The sequence below is a fragment of the Ctenopharyngodon idella genome, chromosome 14 (genome assembly GCF_019924925.1).
Source record: "Ctenopharyngodon idella isolate HZGC_01 chromosome 14, HZGC01, whole genome shotgun sequence".
Lineage (NCBI taxonomy): Eukaryota > Metazoa > Chordata > Actinopteri > Cypriniformes > Xenocyprididae > Ctenopharyngodon > Ctenopharyngodon idella.
In genome coordinates, this window is record NC_067233.1 from 29,582,513 (window position 1) to 29,602,477 (window position 19,965).

Genomic DNA, 19,965 nt, shown 5'->3' on the forward strand with positions numbered 1-19,965 from the left:
ATTCATAAAAACAACAATAGTTATATGTATTATTATATAGGTAATTAATATTGTTGTGGTGCTGAGTTTTCAAAAGGTTTGACGCTTACCAAAGCAACACATTCTCTTGTATTGTTTCACTTTCTGTAGGGCGTTGATTTATGCCTCTACAGACTGCTTAGGGAGAACTTTCCCACAGGTTCCCTGAGCCAAGAGCTGTCTTTTTACATCATCAGCTAACATCCACATCTCTAGAGAGCTGGATTATTCTGTGAATGCTGCTGCTGTGATGTTCTGGAATTTACGCTGTACTAGATAAACAACATTTCACAGATTGATTGTCTCCTGCTAGTGTGGTGAACATGAAGATTTTCTGAAAGAGTATCAGATGTGTTGTACTTTGAAGACAACATGAAATTCACTCTACCTACTTGACCATACTATTCCAAAGACAAAAATTCTTGTCTTTGTAATCTTTCATCAAAACATAACTTGCTCTGCCTCTGATGAAGTGCCACACACCGTTTTACTTGCAAATAGTTGACATTATAGATGGTTTGTGAGTCCAATGGTTTGTGAATGCCGTATCATGTTGACTTAAACAGTTAGTGCTCTCACCGTGTCTTGTGTTCCTTAAAACTGTGAGAAAAGTGTTTTATTGCAAAAATGACCATTCAAACCATATGTTCTATTTAGCAGTACCTTGCCCTCCTTTAATGCTGTAGCTAAACTATCATAGAAGTCAAACTCAATCAGCTCAGTGTTTCTCAGATTTTAATTGGTACAGAGAATCCTTGCAAATATGGTCAATGACAATAAACAATAGCAGGACAATTTAATTGTCAGTCATTAAGGTCAAATGGTTTAGCCCTTCTGTATATTTCAGTAGAATCTACAGTTCCAATAACTTCAAGTTCATTACAAAATAGAGCCTTTGAAATAAATAAATATATTTATATATAGATTTAATAATTATACTTTATATGTAGAAAATAAATATATTGTACATCTTATAAATAGGTTTGTCCATATTTACATGTCTTTCACTTACATTTTAATAATGTTCCTGACAACCTGAACATTACAAGTCATTCTTGTCAAATGACCAAAGCCTCTACCGAACCCTTCAGGAAGCACCATACATTTTCTCCATACATTTGCTGTTTCTACAAAAATTCTAAGGTTTGAACCTCTGCTGAACCTTCAAAAGAAGGTTGACAGAATCTGACAGAAGACATAAAGAATATGATCTATGTAAACCTCTCTAATGTTTTACATGAAGAAAGGGGTGTTTGTTTCCATTATTGTAAGGCCTTGTTACTTTTTCCACAATCTCAGAATTTTTCCATTCAAAATTAATATTGTTTCAGTAGAAGCTGGTCATTATTCTTCAAAGTGTCTTTCTCCTTTTAAGTGCCCTCAAAGGTATATTTAATTTGAAAAGCTCTTGCTTTGCATTTGTCCTACAGGAAGGTTGGGTATTCTCCCCATGTCCATCTTCTTGCTAAGTGCTGTGTCATGACCTTTCAACATGAGATCTGCCCCAGAATCACCAGAATTGGCATGTTGATTTTTATCTTTACAGTCAGAGGCAGTTTTACTTCCTATGCTCAGGTGAAAAGTTGCTCAATAAATTTAGATTTAGACCCTTGTTTTTTTGTTTGTTTTTTTCCAGTGAGGACATGCTCAAAATGTGGTCCACTTTAAGTGTGGCTCACACAATGACTGTCTGAAGAAAGGTTGATTGTATGACACAATGTCATGAGGCCCTGAAGTCAACACCTCTTCCTCAAGACATCTTTTGGCACCAGCTTTGGATGCAGGAATGTTCCCTCTTCTCTGTGGTTTAAAACCCATTAAGGAGAGGAAACGGAGCCATCCAGGACACACACGTACTGTTTATCTCAATCACCATTGGAGAGGGCCTCCTCATTTTGGACCAGAACCCAAATATAAACAGCTGTGAGGCGAGAGAAGTAGGGTCTTGTATTTCTTAATGTTCTTCAGAGTCCGTCTTTCCCATCAAGCACCTCTACTATGCCTCTCCAACACAGCAACTCCGATGGATGCTCTTGTCACCTGTGCTGGAACAAGTCTCTGTAAGCTTGGGGTATCTTCTCTATCTCAACAGGTCTGGGCAGGAAGTGAGTCAACTTCTGATGCTTTTTAGTCCTGCCGCCTTCTCGAGGCGAGCCGTCCTTGTTCAGAGCCACGTAATAGTATCTCCCAGTGTCCGCATGCTTGTAGAGTGTAGATGCATATGTGTTGTACCAGTTCTCCTCGAATTGCTCACGGAACACACACTCTGCTGTCAGCTTCTTCTGCAAGGCAGCCAGAAAGAGAAAAAAAATTGTTTCGATTATCTGTATATGGTCAGTTACAGTAGCATTGTTGGAAAGATCTTGTGTCCTACAATGATAAACAAGCTTCACCTAAACCAGCAGTGTCCAGTCCTGAAGGGCCACCTGCACGCAGAGCTTAGCTTCAACCCCAATTAAACACACCTGAACCAACTAATCAAGGTCTTTGGGATTACTAGAAACTTCCAGGCAGCAAGTTGAAGCTAACCTCTGCAGGAAGGTGGCTCCTTTAAGAGCTGGATTGGACACCCCTGAGCTACAAAAACTGTTGGAGACAAGGTTTAAGATATGAATTAAAATTTCCTGTCCTGACCCAATCAGAAATATCCTAACCAAAACATCATATGGTGAGATATCTAGCTGGTAATCTATGCTCTGTCCATCAAGTGTCGAATGTAAGTGCGTTTGACCACATGTTTAAAAACTAACATGCGCCTCCCATTTCCAGACCTCCAGATGCGCTGGAAATCATGAGGGTGTGAAGACGTGGTACTGTTTCTTTCTCACAGTGCACAGTTTACCCTTTTCACCATCGCAAAATGTGTGGAGTGGAAACTATCTTGAGGCCAGACAGCAGGTGCTCGCTGCACCAGAGAAGGGAAAGTCATTATGGGCAAGCTTTGCAGTTTACACCCAAAATCATTCTTCAAAACTGCTAACCTTTTTGTCTGCTTCCCCCATGATGCAACAAGCTCTCTCGCACAAACACGGCAGCTTGAGAGAGTCTGTGTGGGCTGCTACTACTACACCACTGACAGAACTCCATGAGCAATGACTTCGGGTTAAGCAGGTGAACATTTGCTGGCTGACTACACTGCTGAGAACAATAGAAGACACTAGGGCTACATCATGTTTCCTGCCAAAGAACAGTCATGGAATGGGCCAGGTTCAAGTCTTGGTGTCAAGACAATACATTTAAAATTAGTTTTTAAGATAAAGTCAGCTTTAAAAGTTCTGTTAAATCGTTTAAACAGTTGGTCATGAGAATAGAATAAGAAAGTTTAAAAAAAAAAAAAAAAAAAAAAAAAAGGTAAAAATTCAAATAATGAATATATGGCTGCTTAATTTTAGGAGTAAATCCATTTGGAGTAAATACTGCTCCATGCATGGGATTTACAAAATGTCTTAATGCTAATCACCAGTGAAGCTAATTGTCTCCTTGATCTTACTGCAACAGAAATGGACCATTTCAATCTGCGCAATGAACCTAGGCCTGAGTTTTCAGGTGATTTGCAGTGCGATTGCATGCTGACATGCATTTACAGTCTGATTTAATGGGATGTTATCGCATTACATGTGAAGTCATCTCTTCTTGCTTTAAATAGGTTTGTTTTAACTCAGGGTCCACAGAAACTTACTGGGGCCCCCGCTTATTGTCTCTGGAAATCTGATAGCTTGTTTCTCCTGCAAGCATGGCAAAGTCTGCAGAGGGGGAGGCCAGGCACATTTTCCTATATATGGTTCTCTATGCTAGCATACAAAAAGTCAGTCAAATCCCGCTACATGCTTTTATCTCCTGGTCTCCGTTACAATTAGCACTCCAGCAGAGAAAAGCATGGTCCTCGCGCAACACGCAGATATACAAGGGACCAAGAGCTCTCAGCTCGTATATCCACGATATGTGGGTGTGTATACGTTACACGCTTCATGTGTTCCTGGAAAATATGTAAATATTTTAAGTATGGAGCAAAATGAAGAGGCAGTTTTTCTTCTTTGAGATTGAACGCTCTGTCTGAGAGCGTGTTCTTGTGTGGAAAGTTACAAAGACAAAAAAATAAGGTGAGCCACAAGGGCTACGCACAGACCATGCTGTTACCTACTGATCAGAGGTCAGGGCTTGCAGCAGTGGAAACACTGCTTGTTTTGTCTGGTTAAGTGATTTTTTTTATTGAACATCTACATCATATGGGGAACAGACTATGAGCTGGTGGGTGGGTTGTCATTTGCTCCTCATTCCAGCTTTGACTGCATTCCTATTGAAACACTTCATAGAGCAGAACCTTCTGTTGGTGGATGTTGTTTGGAGTGTGTGTGAGCACTACAGGGGTTTGACTTACCGACCCATAGAGTTCACCTTTCTCATTCATCCCCAGATAAAGACCGGCATCCACGCCTCGTATGCTCACCAGCCCGACGGCCAGACTGATAAACTCCAGAATACCTGCCAGACAACAACACTCGTCAGACATTGACCAGACACCTTTACAACTGTAGCACAGCTGTACATCAACAGTGCTGTATAGGCAAGAGTCTTTTTAAGTAAGATGTTTAATCGTACCCTCTTTTCCCAGCTGAAAGAAGCAACATAACCCAGCCTACGGTGGTTCGCTGGTTGTAGCTGCTATAAGCAGATCTAGTTGGTATTCAAGCCTGGCCCAGCTGGTGGTTAGCTGGTTAGCCAAAGGTCTCAGTCTGACGAGCTGACCAATGCCCAAAACCCCTCTTTATCCACCAAAGCACACCAACCTAAACAACCTGGCCAGGCTACCACCTTTGACTGGTTTATGTTTTTGCTTTTATTGTTTTCCACCAAGAATAACTGATGCTTAAACTCATCTCTGTATTCTGTTTGTCTATAAAAAGAGTCTACTTTGGGAATTTGGTATTTAAAAGATGGGAATTTTCTCACCTGTGCCCTTCCAAGTAAGCTTTCAGCAGACTACCATCTAAAAATGTGGCGCAATCTAAAAATAACCTGAAGGACAGGAAATTAAAGTCTTGTTACTAACACTTTGATCATAGAGCGTGTGCACAACACAAAAGTCAATAATCTCTGAAATGTTTGGTTAAGCCTACTCTTGTAGCAACTCTTGATTGATTTTGATTAACATCTCACTATATTTTGCTGACTTTTAAAATACATCTTCTTATACAATTAATATTGTGTTATCTGCATCATGGTGCATTCGTGTCATTTTTTTTTTTAAGGATACGAGCCCAATCTTGGCTGAAACCAGCTGTTCACACTCTCTTGATTAAAGACTAAAGCAAAAACTACACCTTTGTGGCCTTTTACCACCACCTGGACCAAGTATGTTATGATTTGGATGCCAAACGACGACACAGAAAACTCTCTGAAGCTGGGTTAAGCAGAAGCACATTTCATATGCGTTTAATCAAAGACACTGCCAGCTTGCAACATTACCGACAAACGGCTCGCATTTGCCAGAAGGATGCCAGAAACATGACCGCGGACCACCCAATCCAGTAAAGCAGCTTGTCTCGGCCTAAAAACAAGCATTACCACTGGATTCCACAGTGGTCATGCTTTAATTTAGAGCTATTCCTGTTTTCTAAGCGAAGGCTGCACCTGCACAATGATTACGGATCAGAGCAATGCAAAAAATTCTCATGTCTGGGCTCTGCTATCATTTGTTTATCATTGTAATACCAAGCACTCCTTGACTGATTTATTAGTGCTGTAATTAGTAGTGTCTGTGCCTGCGTCGGCCGGGGTCCTTTGAACACGTTTTCAGAGAAAAACAGCCTCATGCTGTGAGCTTGTTTTCCACTGCAGAGGAGCACCTGCGTCCCTTGACCCTGCGCTGGAGTTCGCCAAGGGCAATTTGAGTGTAAGACAGAGATATGCTGCTCTTGTCTAATGGGTGGATTTATATACAAGTTATCAAAGTGTCATTTGCTCTCAAATGCTCTTGGAGCTTTTCTTACAACTAATTAGCATTAGTCATTTTGCAATCTTTTTTAATCAACTGGTGTTTTGGTGATTTTTAGTGGTTTCACAACCACAAATTTCTGTCTTAATTTTCAACACTATGGCCCGGTTTCACAGACAGGGCTTAGGTTAAGCCAGGATTAGGCCTTAGTTCAATTAGGGTATTTAAGTAGCTTTTATAAACGTACTCTAGAAAAAAAAAATTACTGGTTTGCATCTTGAGACAAAACAATGGCTCTCACATATTTTAAGATATGTCAGTACAAGTTCCTTTCAGTTAAAACAGCTCAAACATGCATTTTAGACCAGGACTAGCTTAAGCTTTGTCTGTGAAACCGGGAGTATATCTGATTTATTATTTTAACTCTAACAAACCTCTTCTTCCGCTTTTAATGTTTTTGTTAAAAGGGTTCTTTTGCTATATTTCTTTACTATAAATGGCCCTTGGTTATTTTATGTAATGCTCTGGCATTCATAAAATAAGTGTGCCTTAACTGTCCAAGCACTTTTGGAGGACACTATATATGGGGTGTAGATTCGGACATGGGATGTGCGACCCCCAAAGCATTATCAGTATTGTAAAGAAACCCCCATCAGCTTCACTTGAAATCTACACCGCTGTATTCTGCCCAAGTTTTGTCTTGTGCATGCAAAATGACAACCAGATCTGCCAAACTGAACATTTTAAAATGTTTGTTCTTAACTTCATAGTGAAGAAGCAAATTTTACTATTACAGATTTCGGTGTTTACCTTTCCTTTCCTTTAATTTTCCTTTCCTTCTCAATGACTGACAGCAAACTGATAGATTGGCTGATTGTGCACTCACCGAATCAGCAGGGACATGCAGCATTTTTTGTACACTATAAACAGGTGCGTTTATGTCACAAATTAAAAGTACTGACTTTAATGATGAATCTTTGACAACAAGTTTAACTAGTATTGGCATTTTTTGTGAACTGTGTGTGAGTGTGAGTGTGTATGTGTCTATTTAACCATATTTTGGGATACATTTCTATCCAGAAGTGATCTAAACCTGACAAAATCTCTCAAAACTTCCTTTTTGGAACATCCTCATTTGTAAAATAATATAATATAAAGTAAATACAGTTTTTTTTTTATTATTATTATTGTAAAAATGCAGAAACTTTTCGGTTAGGGTTAGGTTATATTTATAAATTATATATATATTTATAAACAACAGAAGTCCATGAAATGCCCCCAGTTAGATAGCGTGTGTGTGTAAATATCAGCAATACTTTTCCCTAGTAAACACATTGCAGTGTTCTCATCTTGTAGCAAAACTTGTCATGCTACATGTAAACTTTCATCCTTGTTACTTTTTGAAGGCTTTAATATATCACATTCCAAACATATTAATGTTTTTAATTCAGCTTGAGATGACACGATGCAATTTATAAACACTTAAAGGCAATATTTGTCTGACAAAACGTTTTAATCCTTCAGGACTCTCCATAAAAATTGGAATGGATAAGGCAAAAGTTTCCCAGACAGACCCATGTACTTTAACACACACATATGATGCCCAAAACTGCTGATTGACGGATGGCTGAATTGACGAATGGATGAAAGGGTGGATGGAGTTCTCACCAAATCTACTGTGGTCCTGTCTGGTTCCGTGTACCGTCCCGTTGGGAAATATCTCCAGCTGGAAGCCGGTGCGGCAGTAGAGTTGCCTCCTGCGCAGGATGCCCTTCAGGTGGCCAAAATCCGTGAGCGATCCGCGCTGCAGTCTGCCCTCAATTAGACCCAATCTCTCATTCAAACCATCCGACAGAGGCACATTCCCTAATGCTGGAAAAGCCTGCAAATCCAGATCGATGCTCCCGAGAAATCCAGCCACCTCTGCCATGACGAGGAACTTTCGGACTTTGGATGTTTAGAGAGCGAAGAGGAGAGAGACGCTCTTTTCATCTGTGATCAGACTGAACGAGTCATTTATATAGACATCCATATCCTCCCCGAGCCACGCCTGGATGACATCCCTGCTGCTTCACCTTTAGCATGTCAACGTAGAGCTTCTGCTCCAACTTTCATAACTGATGCTGCTGTCTGCGTCGGATGTTTCTGTCTGTCTTTCGGAGCGCAAGTGAGTCTCTGTGTGCGCGTGAAATAACACTCAGCCCGCAAAAAGTCCTAAAGAGAAGACCAGTGACAACCTATCAAACCCACGCAGTGCGAAAAGTTCTCAAGACTGTGTGTCTGTGTTTTATTCGTCTAATCGCAGCACGACTTGCGTGACTGGAGTCTGACAGAGGATCAGTCTCTCTCACTGCAGCGCGCTGCGAGTCACTAGAGGAGTTCCAGGCTGCGTTTCAAACTCTAATGAGCTGCCTCCCTAGATTGCATTTTTGGCCGTTCCGCAGTTCTGGGTATCACAGGCACTTGCAGCAACTTGTAACATAGTAAACTGCGTACCAAGACTTTATTTTGGGTATCAAAGGTACGTGCAGCAACCTGTAACAGTGAGCTGCCTACCTAAGTGTCTGCAACATTTTTGGACATGTCAGGTGGTTCCAACAGTTTGGGTCATCATAACATTTAAAACATAGTGAACTGCCAAACAAGACAACATAACTGAACATTATGGGTACAACATTTCTTAACCCTAACCCAACACTTCATTTTTAGCATTACAGGCACTTTCTGAGTTAGTTTGTGAGAATATAAAACTCACACTCAAGGAGGGAAAAAAACACATTAGTTTTATTCAGAGGCCCAAACTGAGCAAAATTATGGAATTTGGTGCAGTTACTGATATTTATAAAGGAAATTCTAATTGTAATGTAAATCAATGAGACTTTTATTACAGTATAACAGACTACTTAAAGATTGTAAAATTGAATTTACCTTGGCATAATGAATAATTAGAGTTCTGCACATGGAAATGACATACAGTGAGTCTCAAACACAATTGTTTCCTCTTTATTATGTAAATCTCGTTTGTGCAAAAGAGTAAAAAAAAAAGGCGAATCTCAACATAACACCGACTGTGACAGTCAGGATCATTAATATGTACGCCCCCAACTTTTGCATATGCCAGCCCATGTTCTAAGACAAGCCAGTATTAACGTCTGGAGCTGCACAGCCAAATCATCAGAAGTTATGTAGGTATTGTGAAGCAAAGACAATAGCAAAAATGGCAGATGGATCGATAATAACTGTTCATGACACATGATATATTTAGTGATATTTGTAAATTGTCTTTCTAAATGTTTCGTTAGCATGTCGCTAATGTACTGTTAAATGTGGTTAAAGTTACCATTGTTTCTTACTGTATTCACGGAGACCAGAGCCATGTCGTTATTTTCATTTTTTAAACGCTTGCAGTCTGTATAATTCATAAACGCATCTTCATTCTTTATAAATCTCTCCAACAGTGTGTAACGTTAGCTTTAGCCCCGTTAGCCACGCAGCATTATCAAACTGATTCAGAATCAAATGTAAACATCCACAAAATACATGCCATACTTACGTGATCTGATATGCTGCATCACGAACACTTTGTAAAGATCCATTTTGAGAGTTATATTAGCCGTGTGAACTTATTCTATTGTTTTTGCAGTGTTTAATGGAGCACGAGCATTTAAAGGTTTACACGCACTGAATCGGCGATTTTTAATCACACCCCAAAACAGGCAGTTAAAGGTGCAATATGTAATATTTTCTGTCCGCTAGAGGCCTATTCAAAACAAAGGCGTAGCTTGATGACAACAAGTTTGAGCACGGAATCTTGGGACATGTGGTCTTCACCTCAATGGCCGGTGGAAAAGAATTGGGATAGGACTCGGGAAGAAATCATGTTCATGGATGCGATTATTAATGTCACTGTAGTATGAAGCAGAGCAGGACTGTGTGTTGTGGGAGCTGAACGAGGCTGCTGGAGCGATTGTGCAACACACGCCGTGAGCAGCGGAACTTTTATTATGCCACAGTCGCCGGCGCCGCTTCCGCTTTTCTGGTCATGAGGTAACACAGCTCTGTTTATCATATTAGATACATTTGAGTGAGTTGAAAATGTTATAACGTTACTCTTTGCGTTCGCTGCAGTAAGCTAGATCGATTTTAGAATATCATATTAATAAATGCTGGATGGCTTGTGATGATAAATGGCATGCAATTAATTTTAAAACGTATTGTACTATGGAGAAAATGCTGTATTGCTGTTACTAAAAATAAAGATGCATCTGATTATGCTATGTTAGCTACTTCACAAAATAGTGTTTTTCTCTGAGGCATGGTAAAGCATGGTACTCGCAAAAAATCAGGAAAATTAGATTTAAACAATAAGACTAAACATGTTGAGCTATATAACAATAATTAGTTTTCTGTCTATAAATATATAAAAACAGTTGTCCCCTTGCCTATTAAAACATGTAAATATTAAAGCGTCTTTGGTGTTTCCATGGTTTCTACAAAGTAAAACTGGAAACCGAGGGTAACGCGGGTATGACGCAATTGACAGGCGACTCCTCACACGCCTTGGTTAAAATTGCAATTTTCTCACGATTTACAAATAGTTGCAAACATTTGGGATATTGCAAGTACTCAAGTGAACAAAATATATAACACTGGCCTAGTGGTTTTCTTACATATTGAAACTTTAAAACATGGTATAATAAAAAATCTATGGGGTATTTTGAGCTGAAACTTCACAGACACATTCTGGGGACACCTTAGACTTATGTTACATCTTGTGAAATAGTTTTCTAGGGCACCTTTAAATAAAATGCATAAAAATATCATTATTTATGCATAATGAAGTAAACCTTGATTTGTGGGTATCATAAGTTGGTATATACCAACATTTATGGCAATTAAAGACTTTTTGAAAGCTGCATCAACACCTGAACTGCCTACTATAGTAATTTATAGTAAATACTATAGTGTTTTTGAACCATACTATAGTAAATTGTAGTATACTGTATATATTATAGAATTTACAACACTTTGTTAATGAGTTACAGCATACTGTAGTATTAACTATAGTGAACTGATAAACTGTAATAAATACTGTAGTATACTTTAGTTTTTAAAGTAATAGTAGTATGAAGCAGAGCAGGACTGTGTGTTATATCCAGAGTATAATATATCCTGAGTACAGTATTGGGTAAAGTAATTTTTTATATTACTATTTAGAATTACCACAAAAAAAAAAAAAAAAAAAACAATTCAAGTACTTTACTATAGTATGGTTCAAAAACACTATAGTATTTACTATGAATTACTGTATTATTTTTGCTGCATGTCTGTGATTCCTAAAATAGCTGATTAGTAAACTTGCTAAATTTCGAAGTCAAAAACTAGTAAAGAAAAAAAAGTAACAGTCAAAAACTGATGCCAAAAAATGCTGTCTAGGTAGGCAGCTCTGTAGGTATTGACACACAGCCCCAGTCTGAGGTTTTCATAGAGTTCATTTCTCCACCTTCCCTGTGTAAGCAGGTGTTTCCTCCTCCTCTCCAGACCAGCTGTTGGATATCTACTGCAGAAATTAAAGGAGCAAAGAAATACAAAAGGTTGATGACGTATTTTATTAAAGCTGAGCGGTACAGGGAATGCATGGCAGGCGGAATTTCATAAAATGTGAAATGTATGCGTCACATGAAATACCAATGAGAGATACACCAGATGACCACAAACTTCATATGGGTCCTTCTGTAGGAAATGATGCATGCTGAGTGCTGCCAGAGGCAACCAGCAAATGTGCACCTCACAAATCAAGGGCAGGGCTGCATCTATAAAACATATCTCTGATATGTCCAACGCACTCATAAAGATAGGGCTTGTCAAATATGTGCTCTGTGTTTCATGTCTGAATAGTTAAAGGTCAGTGTTGTTCCTATATGTAGCTTGGTGTTTCTTTCACAATAGGTATGTTTGTTTATACAATGGGTACAAAATAAGGACTATTGATGGTTATGTCTTTTATTAATCAAATGGAATGCTAGATTAATTTACAGTGTATTTGCTATCAAATGCATGTAAGTGTCAAATTAGTGAAACAGTTTTGAAGCATTGTTATATCTGAAGAATTCCCACTTTTTTATAGGAAACCTGTGCTCAGAATTGTTTTTAAGAATTTGATAAAGGATGTTTTATAAGTAAGTAATAAGGTACTCAAGCTGTGCTGTATCATGAATAAGCCGCTCCACTTCGTGTCGTTCTTAACAACGCCCTTCAGCCATGACTTATTCACGATACAGCACTAGCCTCGAGTACCTTATTGCTTTTATAAAATGGTTACCACACAATACAAATATTAAAGCCAAAAATATATGTATCAATGCAACTTTCATGAAGTAAACTTTTAATAAAAGCCTTCCTTCCGCCGGAAAAAATGTCCCTGACCGTGAACAGCAACAGAAGTTACATTATTACGCCATTAGATGGCAGCAAAGACTGTCTTTATGAGTGTGTCAATCAATAGTGAAGACTTTTACATTGAAAAGACTGAATTGTTGTGAACATGAAACAAGACGCAACTGATAAATGCTTTGACTAGCGCTGTCAGTCACGGGAAAACCCCTTAACTGTTAAAAGGACAAGATAATACATAGGACATTTAAACAGATTTTTTATTATAAACATAGGACTGACAGTAAGCTTCAATGAACAACATCAATTGAAAACATACAGTTTATGTTGCTAAGAGTGGTTGCTAAGGGTGTTGTGTAGTGATACACAGAATCGTTGGGTGAAGCGGTCATAGCCGTGTTTTATCATGAATAAAACGCAGCTATTGACCAATCAGAATCATGGACAGAAACTAACCATTTTATAAAGGACAGTTTGACACTTATGTAGGTCTTGAAAAAGACTGAATCTAAAGGTGAAATGTGTTTTGTTGTGACATGCAAAATTAGTTTCTTACATGTCTTGTTAACCTCTGCTTAGTTTAAATACCTTACATATATTTATATGAAACAAAAGGAGATACTGTATTATGTGGACTAACACAAAAAAAAACACTAGCACATATAGGTAACACTTAAAAAATTGAAGATTGATTTCTACAATACATGCCACCATCATGTGATGCATGTATGAAGCACATAATTTTTATACATGTCTCGCTGATTTACACTATATTGCCATCTGAATCAAAAGTCTCCTGTCGAAAATGTAATGGAGATTGCATTAGCTCATCAAAATTCACTTCTTAGAAGTGGTTCCAGTCTCATATACAGTAAAAAAAACAGTAGTGAATGGACCCTGTTTGAGAGACCTCCAGTTCATCTTCAGTCCAGAAGGAATGATAACTGAAGGTGGTCTATGGGGTGAGTTTTCACTTGCACACCTCATCCAGCGATTTGCACAGGAACTATTTGCGAGAACTCAGCAGGTTGCATTCTTGGTGTTAGCTGTAAAATTTAGAACTAGTAAAAATTTAGATGAGAGTTTTTTTCTTTTCTTTTTAAAAAAATCTATACCGACATCTGTTGTTGGTCAGCTATATTTTATAGTTGACATGGTTGATTTATGAGTGAGTGTAGAAAATGCTCCCACATGCTCCGGGGACATATAGTGAAGATAACGACCTCAAGATCATGGCTTATGCTCCAGCGACTTGCTCACTCTCCACAGAGAATAAAACCTCGCAAGTTAATCAGATTTGAGCCATAAATTGGGGTCACCATCTTACCTGTTCATTTGGAATTTCACATTTCAGATATTTTCAATTCAGCAGCTCTCGCTCTAAAAGGTTGCACCGCAATGCTCTTGTTAATAAAACACCAGCTTGATATTAAACTTTTATTTGTTCGGCCTGTTAGATATAAACAAAGGCAAGTCATTTCATCTTTGAAACGCCTCTCGGGCAGCTATTTCAGTCATGCAAGTGCAACTCCTAGCTCTTTGAATTGGGAAACATCAAATTCTCCAAAGCTGTTGACCAAGCTTACGATTAAAGGTGTCATATAATGCCACTTTTACAAGGGTTTACGTAAATTTTAGGGTGAGTGATGTGACTAACCCGGGAAGAAGTTTGTTGTAGTCTTTAAACAGAGAATTCTTTAAAAGAAAATATCTCCCTTTGCTTTGAACTTTGAGCGTTGTAACTTTGCAGATGTTGTTTATGCTCTAACAGCAACATTACACACTAACTAAAGTTAAAAAGTGAAATCATAATCAACCACCCCTTTAAATTTCATATTGTGAAATCTGACAACTGTCTCATAAATGTTGCTCAAATAGTGTTAAAAAAAGATTTCAGGCTGGTCCAGCCAATGCGCATGTGCAGTCATAAGCGCAATTTTTTGGTGTTAGGAGGAGGTCTGATAGTGGTCAAGGTCTTGGTCTGGATTTGGGTTTCAAGCGGTCTAGTGTTGGTCTGTGATGTAGTTGCTCTGATGTTGGTCTGGTTTTGTCTTTTGGAAGGTCCACTCTTGACACCAACTCTGGTCTGGTGACGCCACATCGGGCACTTCACATAGCGTTTAAATCAGACAAAGCGAAAGGACCTCTGTTCCCGTGTATGATATCATCTGTTCTTATTTTACTCTCGTGTCCAGCGCAACGCAGAAAAATGATCCGTGCAGCGAGCTGTTTGCAGAGCTGGATTCTGTGTTATTTTTTTCCATCACTGAGACATAACAGGCTGGGTCTCTTCTTTCATGCAGGTGGTCCTCAAACTTCAGTCAAGGGCGAGAGGCACGTAAAGCCAGAGGGAAGACATGGACAGATGTATGCGAATTTAGGTAATGGTGTTGTGTTTCGGGGTTTGCTTGGCTTGGCCATCCCTAGTAAAGATAGTGTTAATTAATTTGTTTGCTTTGCCTTAAGCTCTAACGAATGGTGCTCTCCAGGCCTTGAGGAGCCATCATTGGGTGAGGAATGCCGCCTAAAACCAACATTTGTTATACAAATTAGTTTCATATGCTCCAGGTATAGGGCTGGGGGGGGAGGGAATTCACCCCCCGCATATTTCTGCCCCTCGACCACTGTTACCACTCGCACTCCTTTATCCACTTGAGCCTTTTTATATGCTATGGCTGCTTAACAATTTGGGTTTGTAGGTTAATTTTTCTGTGCCTAACTTGTGGTTTGCCCCATTTCCTTCTATGTCAAGACAAATTTAAGCGAAGAAACTTACATTGAACCAGACACTGAAGCTGATTGGAAGATTTAAGTGATCACCAGTCTCTCAAATTGATGGCCTCATGACCACAATGTATTTCAATCAGGTTGATAAATTATGAGGTCTGCATTTTCCATGGCGTATCAACATCTTACATCACGGAATGTTCAATATTCATGGAATGACTGGTAAAACAGATAAATTCAGAGTTGTGAAAAACAACAGACTGGATCGGCTTCAAAGTTTTCCTCCAGTGTTCCTGGAAGCGCCAACGTGTCCTTTAAAATATTCCGGCCAGTGTGTGACTGTGTTACTCCGGAGCTGCTTATTTTTGATGCGACTGTCTCTATGCATGATCATGTGCAAGCGACTCATTCCAAGCAAGAGTGTTTTTCTTGCTCAAACACAGAGCAGAAATGTGCCGTCAAACAGATGTTAGGAGCCCTTTGTAGAGTCCTGGCACACATCCAGACTCTACCTATCTTCACAACTATTTACATGGTAATCCAGCTGGTCACTCCCTCTGTTTCTCTCTCTCTCTCTCTCTCTCTCTCTCTCTCTCTCTCTCCCTCTCTCTCTGTATGTCTTATTCAGGCTCTTGGATCAATTTGAATATATTTCTGTTTTAAATCGGTCAAATATTACATCAAACCCTATCAATCTATCAGCATGTTATTCAATAATTAGTACTAGGTGAAGACAGAATCTGTTGATTGGATTTAATGGAATAGTTCACTACAAAATGTCATTATTTATGACATGGTTTAAAACTTATATGCTTTTTTTTTTTTTTTTTCTGTGGAACACAAAAGCAGCATTTTTCAAGAATTTTCACACTTTGTGAGACATACAGACCGAAATGTATAAATGTAAGGGTTGGTTCACGCAAAAGGGGGGGGGGGGGGGGTATTCACATACAAACATTGGCCAATGCACATACATAGAGCACATTAAAAATGGTAAAAGGAAGATCAAGCATGTATGTGTATGATGCGCAAAATCCAGTGAGGTTTGTTCTCGCGCATCAAGCAAGCACGGTTGAGCTTCTGTATACTTTTTTGTGCACAAAAACAAAAATAACTTTATTCAGTTATTTCTTCTCTCCCGTCATTCTCCTACGCTATTTTTGTTGCAGTGCTTCCAGGTTCTACATCAGAATGCCGGCTCAGTATTGACCGTTCACGTGAGCAGCATGACGCATGCGTGTGATGTTGACACAGGAACTGGCCAATACTGAAAAAAAGTATTTTCATCGCTTCATATCATTAATGTTGAACCACTGTAGTCACGTCAAAAAAAAAAAAAAAAAAAAAAAAAAAATTGGATGACCAGTAATTTCCTACTACTAAATTCAGACAAAACAGAGATTATAATTTTTGGACCAAAAACTTCTTCACGTAATAACCTAGAATACTGTCTAACACTTGATGGCTGCTCTGTTAAATCTTCGTCGTCACTTAGGAATCTGGGTGTGCTCTTTGATACCAATCTTTCATTTGAAGGCCATGTTACTAGCATCTGTAAAACCGCATTCTTCCATCTTAAAAATATATCTAAACTACGACATATGCTCTCAATGAAAAATGCAGAACAGTTAGTTCATGCGTTCATGACCTCAAGGCTAGATTACTGTAATGCTCTACTGGGTGGTTGTTCTGCTCGCTTGATAAATAAACTACAGCTCGTACAAAATGCAGCAGCTAGAGTTCTTACTAGAACTAGGAAGTATGACCATATTAGCCCAGTTCTGTCAACACTGCATTGGCTTCCTGTTAAACATCGTATAGATTTTAAAATCTTGCTAATTACTTACAAAGCACTAAATGGTTTAGCTCCCCAGTACCTGAGCGAGCTCCTAATTCATTATAGTCCTTCACGTCTATTGCGATCTCAGAATTCAGGCCAGCTGATAATACCTGGAATATCAAAATCAACCGCAGGCGGTAGATCCTTCTCCTATTTGGCACCTAAACTCTGGAACAATCTTCCTAGCATTGTTCGGGAAGCAGACACACTCTGTCAGTTTAAATCTAGACTAAAAACGCATCTCTTTAACCTGGCATACACATAACACATTACCAATTTATATTTTCAAATCCGTTAAAGGATTATTAGGCTGAATAAATTAGGTCAGCCGGAACCGGGAACACTTCCTATAACGCCTGATGTACTCGTTACATCAGAAGAAGAATGGCATCTACGCTAATATTAGTCTTTCTGGTTATCCCGAGGTTCACCGTAGTCAACCGGATCCGGGCCGTATCCAGGTGAGACCAAGGACCTGCACCTTGACACGACCACAACGCAGCCCTGAAGTATCAGCAGAGATTGAGTCAACTAGATCATCCACTGTGAGGGCCTCATCGACACGACAGCCACGAAGACAGTTCCTCAACAACCGTCCATACCGCCGTGATGAATACGATCCTCAATTGGATGGAACTGGAATAAATAGTTTGAATGTTGCGATCCTGTCGTACTTATGATAGCTACCTGAATCGTAACAAAGCACTGTTGGCCAGAGGAGAACTGGCCCCCCGACTAAGCCTGGTTTCTCCCAAGGTTTTTTTTCTCCATTTAAACACCTATTTGCCACTTGTCTGCCACCTGATGTCACCTGATGGAGTTTGGGTTCCTTGCCGCTGTCGCCTTTGGCTTGCTTAGTTGGGGACACTTGACATTTGACTTGACATTTGATATTCAACAGTGCTTTGATCTGCCTGCATTGACACTATTCTTTTAAGAGCTGCTGTGCAGCCAAATAATGTACCAGTTATCAATGTAAAGCTGCTTTGACACAATCTACATTGTAAAAAGCGCTACATAAATAAAGGTGACTTGACTTGACTTGACGTTAACTATTTTAACCATGTCTTTACTACCTTTCTGGACCTTGAATGTGTGAATGTGACATTGCTTTCTGTGGGGGATAAAAAACCTCTCGGATTTCATCAAAAACTTCTTAATTTGTGTTCCGAAGATGAACAAAGGTCTTACAGAAATTTAATTTTTGGGTGAACTAACCCTTTAAGTTTTTGAAACATCAAAGTTTTGGTGCAACTTTGAGGGTGAGTAATTGATGATAGAATTTTCATTTTTGGGTGAAGTATCCCTTTAAGTCACTAGTCACTGTAAAACCTGCCCTCCAAATCAAATGTGGCACAATTTCGACTTTAGTGGCATCAAACACTTATTCTTGCATGTTTAATGATCAAACACCATTGATATCAGGGCTGACATGATACGTTTACATTTACATTCAAATGTATTCATTTTGTAGAAGCTTTTATCCAAAGCGACTTACAAGTGACTTACATTTGATTTGAGAGCTGCATTTGATAAGCAGATATACTTAAAAATTGGTTCTGCTCCTCAGACAGAACTATCATATGACATATAGACTACTTTTGAAATTTGCTTATTTTTTAAAAGCTTTTCTGACATGATCAATATAAACTGTTTATGTATACATAAGATCTACATGAAAATCCTTCAGATATTCTCATTTTGTGTTCCATTGAAAAAAGACGTGAGGCTGCATAAATAATGACAATCAAATTAGACAAAATATTTAATTAATACAAAAGCTGATTTGTAGAACATTGTGTAGCACATATTCCATGTAGGCAAGATAATTAGTGATGTCTATATCAATATCTATTGACATAATCTGGGATATTTTGCACCTCTTTTAAACAAAAAAAAAAAAAAAAAAGATTTCTGTTGTCTTGTCCATGTTTTGGTGGGTTCTTGACTGTTTTTGAACTAGAATTTATTTTTGTATTCTTATGGGAATGAAAATATGCTGCAAAACTATTTCGCATGTCACTACTCCATGCTTATGAGAAGCATATTTAACAAGTTTTTCTTTTAATGTAAGTGACTTCAATCCAAGTAAACTTGACTTAGTAAAATTTTCCTTGTTACAGGTAATAGCCAATGTTCTGAGCACTTGCTCTACCTTATTTGGGCTCAACCTGCTGACACTTGACTCTCAAACACTAGAGGGTGCAAATTATCTCAGGACTTGTACAAAAATAAATCAAATTCTCAAGATGCCCAAAAAACATGAACTGTCAACTTTTGACAAATAGAGACTCATTAGTTAATTCTACTTGAATGTTCAGTGTGGTTCAGGGTGATGCAAGTCTGTTTTTATTTTCATGTTGCCTTTTATTTTTAGAGAATTCAAAGTTCCACAATACTGAAAGAGAGCCAAGGTCAATCTGCGGCATCCTGCCTCTGCTTGGATGACTTTTCTTTCAGAATTTTTAACCACAGCCTACAACCTGACTCAGGCAGCTGTTTCTTCATTTGATCTAAGTAGATGCCTCACCAGGATCTAGCTCCGTATCCGAGCTAAATTCATATGTGCTTCATTGCTTTGTGAGTACAAACGCTTAAAGGCACAAAATGTAAGATTTTTAAGATGAAAATATCCAAAAACCACTAGAACAATGTTATATATTTTGTTGACTTGTATACTTACATTATCTCAAATGTTTCCAGCAATGTTTAATCCAGAGAAATCAGCAATTTTAACCAGGACACGGACCGTATAATTGCGTCGCTTGTCACTGACTTCATATCTGTGCTACCATTGATTTCCAGTTTTACTTTCGTAGAAACAATGGAAACAACAAAGACACTTTAATATATTGTGTTTTATTAGGCAGGTGAGCAACTGTTTGGATACATCTATCACCGAACAGCATAATAAAAGCTCCACTGTTCTTGAGACCGAATTGCAGGTGTCTAGCATTCACTCCTACGGGCCATGTCTCTCGGAGCGTCCTGCTTTATACCACCGTGATGATAATAAAACTTTAATACATTTGCTCATCCATGAACATGATTT

The 19,965-nt window shown here is 38.7% G+C and overlaps 1 protein-coding gene and 2 long non-coding RNA genes across 3 annotated transcripts in view; 1 reads left to right on the plus strand and 2 right to left on the minus strand.

The window, feature by feature from the left end:
• Nucleotides 1-736: 736 nt before the first annotated feature.
• Nucleotides 737-8,469, minus strand: fgf16 (fibroblast growth factor 16). Its single transcript, XM_051860849.1, has 3 exons — nt 7,622-8,469; nt 4,397-4,500; nt 737-2,300 (listed from the first exon to the last, which is right to left on the minus strand). Exons 1-3 carry the CDS (start codon nt 7,881-7,883, stop codon nt 2,055-2,057), a joined length of 612 nt encoding a protein of 203 aa, XP_051716809.1. The 5' UTR covers nt 7,884-8,469; the 3' UTR covers nt 737-2,054.
• A 681-nt stretch (nt 8,470-9,150) lies between these two features.
• On the plus strand, nt 9,151-17,965 carry LOC127494725 (uncharacterized). The gene is made up of 2 exons (XR_007924954.1): nt 9,151-10,000; nt 14,650-17,965. It is a non-coding gene; the product is annotated as an uncharacterized LOC127494725 (long non-coding RNA).
• Nucleotides 16,400-19,965, minus strand: part of LOC127494726 (uncharacterized) — a 578,474-nt gene continuing 574,908 nt past the window's right edge. The window contains exon 2 of the long non-coding RNA XR_007924955.1: nt 16,400-17,714. This is a non-coding gene — a long non-coding RNA (uncharacterized LOC127494726). The remainder of the gene's footprint in view (nt 17,715-19,965) is intronic.

Excerpts from the sequence above, each read along its gene's own strand:
- fgf16 (XM_051860849.1), bottom strand. The coding sequence starts at position 7,883 with ATGGCAGAGGTGGCTGGATTTCTCGGGAGCATCGATCTGGATTTGCAG. Across the intron at positions 4,501-7,621 it reads ACAGGACCACAGTAGATTTG|GTATTCTGGAGTTTATCAGT; the intron begins GTGAGAACTCCA and ends GTTGTCTGGCAG. Across the intron at positions 2,301-4,396 it reads AAGGTGAACTCTATGGGTCG|AAGAAGCTGACAGCAGAGTG; the intron begins GTAAGTCAAACC and ends GCTGCCTTGCAG.